The sequence below is a fragment of the Myotis lucifugus genome, unplaced genomic scaffold, assembly GCF_000147115.1.
Source record: "Myotis lucifugus unplaced genomic scaffold, Myoluc2.0 scaffold_22, whole genome shotgun sequence".
NCBI lineage: Eukaryota > Metazoa > Chordata > Mammalia > Chiroptera > Vespertilionidae > Myotis > Myotis lucifugus.
Genome location: NW_005871070.1, coordinates 7,650,994 through 7,661,473, shown reverse-complemented (window position 1 = coordinate 7,661,473; position 10,480 = coordinate 7,650,994). Strand labels below are relative to the sequence as shown.

Here is a 10,480-nt window from a genome sequence, read left to right as displayed (position 1 = left end):
ATTAAATGCCCAGAGCTAAAGACCAAGAGAGAATCTTAAAAGCAGCCAAGAGAAAGAGACTCAATTACCTACAAGGGAATACCCATACGGCTGTCAGCTGATTTCTCAACAGAAACTTTGCAGGCCAGAGGGGAATGGCAAGATATATTCAAAGTGCTGAATATCAAGAACCTACAACCAAGAGTACTTTATCCCAGCAAAGCTATCATTCAGAATTGAAGGTCAGATAAAGAGCTTCACAGATAAGGAAAAGCTAAAGGAGTTCATCACCACCAAACCAGTATTATATGAAATGCTGAACGGTATCCTTTAAGAAGAGGAAGAAGAAAAAGGTAAAGATACAAATTGTGAACAACAAACATGCATCTATCAACAAGTGAATCTAAGAATCAAGTGAATAAATAATATGATGTACAGAATGAACTGGTGATTATAATGAATCAGGGACATAGAAAGGGAATGGACTGACTATTCTTGGGGGGAATGGGGAATGGGAGATGCGGGAAGAGACTGGACAAAAATCGTGCACCTATGGATGAGGACAGTGGGTGGGGAGTGAGGGCGGAGGGTTGGGCGGGAACTGGGAGGAGGGTAGTTATGGGGGGGGAAAGAGGAACAAATGTAATCTGAACAATAAAGATTTAATAAAAAAAAAAAGAAAGAGGACATACAGAAGGCCGAAAGACATATGAAAACATGCTCAAAGTCACTAATCATCCGAGAGATGCAAATCAAAACAACAATGAGGTACCATCCCACACCTGTCAGAATGGCTATCATCAACAAATCAACAAAAGACAAGTGCTGGAGAGGATGAGGAGAAAAAAGAACCCTCTTGCACTGCTGGTGGGAGTGCAGATTGGTGCAGCCACTGTGGACAACAGTATGGCGTTTCCTCAAAAAATTGAAAATGGAACTGCTATTTGACCCAGTCATACCACTTCTAGGAATATATCCCAAGAAACCAGAAACACCAATTAGAAAGGATATATGCACCCCTATGTTCATAGCAGCACAATTTACAATAGCTAAGATTTGGAAACAACCTAAGCGCCCATCAGCAGATGAGTGGTTTAAAAATCAGTGGTACATCTACACGATGGAATACTATGCTGCTGTAAAAAGGAAGGAATTCTTACCATTTGCAACAGCATAGATGGAACTGGAGAGCATTATGCTAAGCGAAATAAGCCAGTCAGAGAAAGATAAATATCACATGATCTCACTCATTTGTGGAACATAGAGAACATAATAAACTGGTGAATAAAAATAGATACAGAGACAAAGAAGCATCAAAAAGACTGTCAAAGTTCAACAGGAAGGCAAGGGAAGGTTTGGGGGGGGAGGTTAAGAGATCAACCAAAGGACTTGTATGCATGCCTACCAATGGACACAGACACTGGGAGGTGGGGGGCGGGGGGAGGGGGAGGGAGGCTGGGGGAGGAGGAAGCCAATGGGGGGAAAAAGGAGACATAAGTACTACTGTTTGTAATACTTTAAACTATAAAAAATAAATAAAAAGAAAATAAAATTTTAATATTATTCTTTAAAAAATTAAATCTAGGGGGAAAATTGTAAATATATAAAATGTTCATTAAAATGACTACATCAATTAATTAAATTATTTTAATTAAAACAATGTTTAGTAAATGTAATTGTTTGACCAAATTGTTTGCTCCAGAATATAGTTTCTCAATGAAAATTCATTAGTGGCAATGTGGAAAACTCATCTAAATGTAGAATTAAAATGACTTTGGGGAAAAAAAAAAAAAAGAAACTCAAAGGAGGCTAGTCGCTAGGGAAAGGAAGCCGGACGTTGCTATGTGACGTCATTACCCGGCGCCAACAGCGACGGCTTCCGGGCTGGGCTGTGGGCGGCATTCTGCGGAATGGGGTCTTGGCAGCGTTGGCTGCGCTTTGGTGGGGCGTCGCTCCGGGGTGGTGGCGGGGCCTGTGTCCCGCTTGGGGGAAGCCACTCGGTGTGTCGGCGCCAGGTCCGTGGTGCAGCCGGGCAGGGGCGGAGGGCGGGACGGAGCTGCTGGGCCGCAGGGGCCTGGCGTTGCCTCCTCCAAAGGCCCGCGGAGCCCGGGGGTCCTCGCCCGCTGGCCGCTCAGTGAGACCCCGCGGCTGGACGGCCCCACTTTCCGTGCAGGTCCCCGTAGGATGAGGCCGAGGTGTGGAGGGACGTGGAACATGGTTAGAACATGGATGTGTGACTTGCGCACTGTTTTCTTCAGCCTTGGTTTATGTAGAGAAGGAAAACACGTGGAGGCTTTAACTCCGGAAAGCGGCGCTTGCTTCCATTTGTAACGTTTGGGTGTCTTGACAGATAAGTCAGCTGAAACAACGTGTCTCTTGGATTGTGATCAATAGCAGTAGGTGAATAGCACTAAAGGCCTCACTAGTAGAAATGAATAGACTTGGACTAGAAAAAGAATGAAAGAAAGAAAGAATGCCCTTTTAATCACAAACCCCGAATCGTTTTTATTTTCACAGTATGATAATAAAGATGGCTTATTTTAAAACTTTTTTTTTTTAAAGTTATCTGGCGCTGAAAATGAGACCCTAAAACAAAGAAGAACACAAATCATGTCCCGAGGACTTCCAAAGCAGAAACCAATAGAAGGTGTTAAACAAGTTATAGTTGTGGCTTCTGGAAAGGGTGGAGTTGGAAAGTCTACAACAGCAGGTATTATAGGATATTAATTCTAATTTCAATTAGGAACTTTTGACAACTGGCGATTGCACAGTATTAAAACTGTAGATTTGTTTTTTAAAAGTTAGTATTTGTGAAGTTCCTGATAGCTGGTTACTTAATATCAGGAGTTGGTAGTAGTTAGGAGCTTAGATTTTGGAGTTAGACCAAAGTTGGTAGATAGCCAGGCCTTTGACTCCTTAACTGAGGCAAAGGTTGTCAAGTTGCCCATCAGATCTTTAGTTCACTTACCTGTAAAACGGCAAGGATGACAACTTTTTTTCATTAGATGGTTACCTAAATTAAACTGAACACTTTGCCCAGTGTCTCCTACATAGTAAGTGCTCAGTATTTGGTTACTGTTATTATTTTAAAACCATCTATTGACTTTAATACTGAATTATTTCTATTCTTTGGCAGTCTTTTCCAGTCTTTTCCCATTTACATGTAGTTGTACATGTAATTGTAATGAGATTGTTTACATTATTGTGATCTTTTTTATTTAACCATAATATAATTTTCAGCATTTATCAAGTCCATATAGACCTAATATTTGAAAATGCTTGAAAAGATTTAATGTAATTATTTAAGATATCATCTAATCTTTATATCTCTTATATTATATTGGAGTAGAGAAAAAAAATATATATGTTTTTGGGGTGGCTCTTTTTAATTTATTGTAGACTTCATTGTGACTGAAGTGCTGCTTTTAGTACCCATAAAAGAATGCAACCAGAAATAGAAGAGTTACCATCCAAAACTAATAAACAGATATTCCCAAGTTTTTTCAAAAGAAACCTCTTATTTCTAAACAGTTAATCCAGTGCAATAATTTTAAAGGGTAACATCCCTTCTCCCAATCCTACTCTACAGAGTATTATTAATTTGGGGTCATAAAGTTCTCATGTCTTATTGTTGCCTCATATTTAATTTTCAGTCATTTCAATAGGAATGGCTGCTAATTCAGGTCTTAGATAACCTATCTTTTTTTGCAGTTGATTTTAAAAAAGTGACTACCTTATTATATTTCACTTTGTTAATTTTAGTTTGCTTCTGTACTGGCAAGATCTTTAAAATTTGTGGGTTTTCCCCCTCCCCCAGATTACTAACCTAAAGTTAAGGCATATATGCATCTCAAAATTCTTTATTTCTATTGAAATTAATGACATTTTTGAAATAAGAAGGGCCAGGTACAGAGTTCTGTGACTGTCACTAGACATCTGTGTCTTGACTTAAAGCCATATTTAATAAATCCTACGTCTTAGTGGTTTTATAGTTGCACAACTAGTAATAAATCCAACTGTATAGTTTTATTAGTTCATTTACCCCTTCCTCCTCCCCCCCATTTTTACCTGAAGGTAATTGTAAAAGAATATTTCAGATATTTGAAGAAATTCAGATCTACCAGGTATTGTAGTGATGATAGACCCTTAATTTACTATTTAATAGATAATAAACTGTTATTAAAATGATTAGTTAGTGACTGTTCTAAAGAATTTATGCTATATCCGACACATTTTTGTTTTCCTAAGAGTCTACAATCGATCTATTTGATATTTTGTTTTTAAAACTTAGCTCTTAATCTTTGGTTCTAGAATATACCTCTTTTTAAATTCAGAGTACATTTACCTGTTTTCAGTGGTGTGAATAATTTTCTATGCTCTGTGACTACTTGGTCTTGTTAAAGATGGAAGTTATTTTCATGATGATAGCCATGGTTTTGTGCAATATAATTTGCTGTGTCTATAGGCTAGCGCTTTTTTAGAGCTGATTGTTTATTGTTTTTAGTTAGAAGATTACCTATTGCCATGGAATTCGATAGCATATAAATAGGTAAATATATGAGAAAATGTATAGTATACGTCACAAGTAGGTGTTTCAGTGAATTCCCTTCTTTGCTTTTTTTCCTTTGTTAATGTTATACCACCTGTCCCAAACAACTGGCCTATCCTTTTTCATAAGAGCCCTATCTGCATACATAAGCCTTAGAAATAGGTTATTTCTATGTAACTCTGTTGGTATTATATTTCTTTTCCTTATATGTATTTATTCTTGTCCCAAACAATCTGAAAATACTTCCCATTTGAATGTGTATGCTAGAGATATTTTGGATTAGAATGATAACATTTGATTAATACAAACATGCTCCGTGAGCCTATTGTATAAATATTGAAAGACCCTAACATGAAAATGAATTAACCTCTGACGGTTTCCACTTAAATGTTGGATTATGTTTAACCTATGATGTACTTGAAATTCAGAATTACTTTATAATTTATAAAGATTAATTTATCAAGTGCCCTAGGCTAAGTACTTTACATACAGTATTTCCTATAATTCTCACAACAGTTATGAAATAGGAAATATTTTATAGACACAGAAACAGACTTAGGGGCTAAAATATCCCATTCAAGGTTACATAAGAAGGTGGTGGAACTGGGATTTGAACCAGGCCTACCCAGAAACCTATGCTCTTAACTACTTTAAAGGAAATAATTTCGGCATCATTTATGACATCGATTTGTAAGGAATGTGATCCATAGTATGAGGGTCCATTTATCAGTCATGGGAACATCTTTATTGCTGGTCTAAAGGTGGTTTTCAGACTACTACTTTCCTCCCTGCTAGTCTTTGGGATTCACTAGAATAGACAGTTTTCGGAACTTGTTTTACCACCTTACCTTTTACCTTCTTCCCTTTTCTTTGCACAGTGGTTCAGCCTTTCATATATGTAAGTACTGTGAGTTACATATTTAGAATTCCTGCATCACTAGCATTTGTTTTTAAAAAACAATATAATCATACCCATTTTTATTTATTAAAAGGTAGATTTTTTAAAAAAATACGTTTTGAAAGTAATTAAAAAATATATAAGATAGTTTAAAACAAACTAAGTAGATTATTTAAACAAAATTGTAACAGATTATAAATGAATTATTTGAAATTTTAATAAGCATCTATTATATTGCAATATTACTTTTGAGGTCTTTTTTACTTCCTGAATTCTCTCCATGTCTTTGTAAAAAACAAATAAGGAAAATATATTAAATGTCTCTGTGCTTTGGTTATTACATTGCACATATTAAAAGGGAAAATGAATTTTAGTAGAAGGAAAGTTACTAAATTTAATTACTTTTTTGTTTTTTACAGTTAACCTTGCACTTGCACTAGCAGCGAATGATTCGGTAGGTGTTCATTAATAGAATTATTAATTTATTAAAATGTGTTTTAAGCCACTGATAAAGAGCATATTGATGTTTTTCATTTATTCTGTCAAAAGCTATTAATGCTGTTCTAGTCATTTGCATGTCTTTAAGGAACTCAAAAGTCTGCTATAATTACTGGTTATATTTAATAACACTAATGAAAATGAAAGGGGACCACTAGTCACAGAATTTAGGCAGCCTCTGAACAGTGATGGCGAACCTATGACACGTGTGTCAGAGGTGACACACGAACTCATTTTTTTGGTTGATTTTTCTTTGTTAAATGGCATTTAAATATATAAAATAAATATCAAAAATATAAGTCTTTGTTTTACTATGGTTGCAAATATCAAAAAATTTCTGTATGTGACATGGCACCAGAGTTAAGTTAGGGTTTTTCAAAATGCTGACACACCGAGCTAAAAAGGCTCGCCATCACTGCTCTAGAAGCTAGAAAAGGCAAGGAAATGGATTCTTCCCTAGAGCTTCCAAAAGGTATGTAATTCTGCCAATATGCTAATATAAGCTCCTTAAACCCATTTTGGACATCTGTGATAATTTCTTACAGTAGAAATAGGAAACTAGACAGGAAGTCCATTTTCTTAATTTTTGAATTTCCAAATATGTCTTTATTTTGCCTTCATGTTTGATAGCTTGACTAGATATAGAATTCCAGGTTTAAAATAATTTCCTCTCTGAACCTTGAAAAAAAATTCCATGTTCTTCTAGCATGCTAATGAAATGTCTGATGCTAGTCTGATTCATATTGCTTTGTAATAACCTATTTCCCCCCCTCAAAGCTTTTAGAGTTTTCTTTATGTTCTTTGAGTTTAGAAATGTCACAAATATGCATCTAATTGTTGGCTTTAAATTTTTTTACTTGCTTGGAAACTGGCCAAAGAGTATCAAAATTTCAGTTTTTTTGAGCTTAGAGCAAATTTTTTTATTTGTTACTTCTTGTGATGTGTTTGTTCTCTCTCCAGAAACCTCTTAGGTAGATACGGATCCTTTATGCCAGTTAATTTTTCTCTCATATTCTCCATCACTTTGTCTTTTGTTTTGTGTTTTAGAAGATGCCTCTACACTGCTATACTAGGTTTTAGTTGTTATTTAGTCCTTCTGATTTTTTAAAAATTCAGAAATTATATTTTTTCCAGTGTTTTAGAACTATTTTTTTATTTTCCAATTGCTGTCCCTACCCACTTAAAAAAATGGTTGTATCATTTGTTTGAATCTTTCTGAGGATGCTAATTAGAATTAATAAAAAAATATTCTTTTTAATGACCTCTATTTATTTAGCATGATGGTTTTCATAATATGGTCCTCAAACCGGCAGAGTCAGCATCACCTGGGAACTTGTTAGACATACAAAATCATCAGCCCCACCTCATACCTACTGAATCCGAAACCCTGAGGGTGGAGTCCTGCAGTCTGTGTTTGAACCAACCCTCTGGGGTATTTTGATACATGCTAAAGTTTAAGAACCATGGATCTAGAGGTTTTTAAAACTCTAATCTGCAAATGGCACCCTTTTTTGTTTTCTAATGTGGTTATATATATGTACATATATATATATATATATTTTTTTTTTCTGGAGTAGGATGACAAATTTGCATGAATTTTAAAAATTTATCATTGTTATTATTATTTTTAATCTTTATTGTTGAGGGTATTACAGATGTCCTTCTTTTTCTCCCCCCATTTCCCCCTTTCACCTGGTTCCTGCCCCACCCCAGGCCTTTGCCACCCTATTGTCTGTGTCCATAGGTAATGCATATCCTAACCTAATATATAAAGAGCCAGGGTCAGTAACATCCAAAACAACTGAAAGGATGACCAAATGCCAGGCTGCACGTGCAGCAGGCTCAGGTGGGCGGGGACTGGCGAGTGGGTTGAACTGCTGACCTCTCGGTCCCTCCTGCGTCATAGGCGCCGTGGCGACTCAGCACTGACTGCCAGTGCCAAGGCCGGTGCGATGCGATTGGTTGGGGGGCCCCCCATGATCGCCCTGCAGAGGGAGGCCCAGGCCACCAGCTGGGGGGGCTCTGCAATCGCCCCAAAAAGGGAGGCCCAGACTACCTGGCCGGCGGCGGTGGGCGGGGCCTCCCTCTGCGGGGTGATCAATCGTGGGGCTCCCAGACTGCGAGAGGGCGCAGGCCGGGCTGAAGGACCCCCCCTCCCCCTCGAGTACACGAATTTCATGCACCGGGCCTCTAGTATGCATATAAGATCTTAGTTTAATCTCCTCCTACCCTCCTACCCCCTTTTCCTTTGAGAATCATAATTCTGTTCCATTTCCATGCCTCTGATTCTATTTTATTCACCAATTTATTCTGTTCATTAGATTTCTTATTCGTTTATTTTGATTTTTAGATTCAATTGTTGATTGGTATGTATTTGTTGCCATTTTGTTGTTCATATTTTTTATCTTTTTCTTCTTCCTCTTCTTAAAGAATACCCTTTAGCATTTCATATAATACTGGTTTGGCGGTGATGAACTCCTTTAGCTTTTTCTTTTCTGTGAAGCTCCTTATCTGACCTTCAATTCTAAATGATAGCTTTGCTGGGTAGAGTAATTTTGGTTGTAGGTCCTTGCTATTCATCACTCTGAATATTTTTTGCCACTCCCTTCTGGCCTGCATAGTTTCTGTTGAGAAATCAGCTGACAGTCATATGAGCATTCCCTTGTAGGTAATTAACTGCTTTTCTCTCGCTGCTTTTAAGTTTCTCTCTTTGTCTTTAGCCCTTGGCATTTTAATTATGATGTGTCTTGGTGTAGTCCTCTTTGGGTTCCTCTTGTTTGGGATTCTCTGTGCTTCCTGGACTTGTAAGTCTACTTCTTTCACCAGGTAGGGGAAGTTTTCTGTTATTATTTCTTCAAGTAGGTTTTCAATATCTTGCTCTCTTTCTTCTTCTGGCACCCCCAAAATGTGATGGCACCCCCATAATGTGAATGTTGATGTTTGAAGTTGTCCCAGAGGCTCCTTACACTATGTTCATATTTTCGGATCCTTTTTTTTTTTTTTTTTTTTAGCTCTTCTGGTTGGGTGTTTTTGCTTCCTCGTATTTCAAATCGTTGATTTGATTTTCAGAGTCCTCTACTCTTCTGTTGAATCCCTGTATATTATTCTTTATTTCAGTCAGTGTATGCTTAATTTCTCACTGGTCCTTTTCCATTTTTTTTGGAGGTTTTTAGAAGATTCTTGAGTAAACTTATAACTGTGGTTTTGAACTCTATATCCAGTAGTTTGCTTTCTTCCATTTTTTTCACTTGTGACATATTTCTTTGTCTCTGCATTTTGGCTGCTTCCCTGTGTTTGTTTCTATGTATTGCGTACATAGAGCTGCTAAGTCTCCTTGAATTGGTAGAGTGGCTTTGTGTAGTAGGTGTTCTATAGGGCCCAGTGGCTCAACCTCCCCAGTCACCTGAGCTAGGAGCTCTAAGTGTACCCCTTTGTGGGCTGTGAGCACAGTCTTGTTGTAGTTGAGATTTGATTGCTGTTGGTGTCACTGGGAGGAATTGACCTCCAGGCCAATTGGTTGTGAGGACTGAGACACCCTTATGGAGCAGGACTTGGTTCAGTGGGCCTTTGGTGCTCACTGAGTCTATCCCTTGAGGGTGTCACTTATGAATGTGTAGAGTTGTAATCTGGTATGGTCTGACATTGACCACTGGGTACACTGGCTCTTGGGTCTCCAGGGAGGTGCAAAGTCAGCCACTGCCTGGGGCCACCCAGCAGGAGCTACAGAGAGATCTGCAGATTCCTCTCCTTTGTATCGGATTTGTAAGTGCCCAGATGAGGCCCAGCTATGAAGTAAGGCAGGCTGGTGCTGGTGCTGGGTCTTGGGCCTTTTATTGATCAGTTTGGGGCTCCCTAACCTAGCTGCAGCCTGTTTGAGAGATTTAGCCTGAGCAAGGACAGGCCATTCATATGCAAAAGCTGCTGTACACAGCTTGGGTGGGGTTGTAAATTGGATGAGGCAGTGTCTTAGGGAATCACCAGGATGGAGCAAACAGAAATGGCTGCCAGTCAGCCCTGCAACTGGGGAGGTCCCAGCTTAGAAACAATGGTCCCTGCAAGCACCTCCATCTGGGAGAAAGCTGCCCCCGAGTTCCTGCCCTGAATCCAGTTCCTTCTTGCCCCGGTGTCTGTATTCCCCAGAGCCTCACCTTGGTGCTAGAGCTCAGAGGAAGCGGGAGCTTGTAAGTTCAGTTCGTGGTGCCGGCCTTTTAAGAGGAACAGCTGGGTCTCCAGCAGCCTCTGTGTCACTGAGCCCCAATCCGCACTGGTTTTTACAGCCTGTAGTTCTTACTGCCCATAGGGACTTCTTTTCCCAGCTCTGGGATCCTGGGCTGGGGGTCTCGTGTGGGGCTGGGTCCCCTTGCTCCTCCAGGCAGCCTCCACAGAGATGATCTCCCTCCTGATTAAAAAAGCGACACACATGGGTGCCAGACCAGCCTGTTCTGCCCCTCTGCACCTCCTACCAGTCTCAGTGTGCTTTCTTCTTTACATCTCTAGTTGTAGGACTTCCATTCAGGCAGCTTTCCGACGGTTCTGGATGATGGTTGTTCTGTATT

General features: G+C 39.0%; 1 protein-coding gene across 1 annotated transcript in view; it reads left to right on the top strand.

Annotated features, from left to right (window-relative positions):
• Positions 1-1,854: 1,854 nt before the first annotated feature.
• Positions 1,855-10,480, top strand: part of NUBPL (nucleotide binding protein like) — a gene marked incomplete at its 3' end in the record, with an annotated part of 206,430 nt that continues 197,804 nt past the window's right edge. Inside the window, exons 1-3 of the mRNA XM_006085884.3 lie at positions 1,855-1,994; positions 2,542-2,689; positions 5,846-5,880. Of these exons, the coding sequence (XP_006085946.3) occupies positions 1,890-1,994; positions 2,542-2,689; positions 5,846-5,880 (288 nt within the window). The remainder of the gene's footprint in view (positions 1,995-2,541; positions 2,690-5,845; positions 5,881-10,480) is intronic.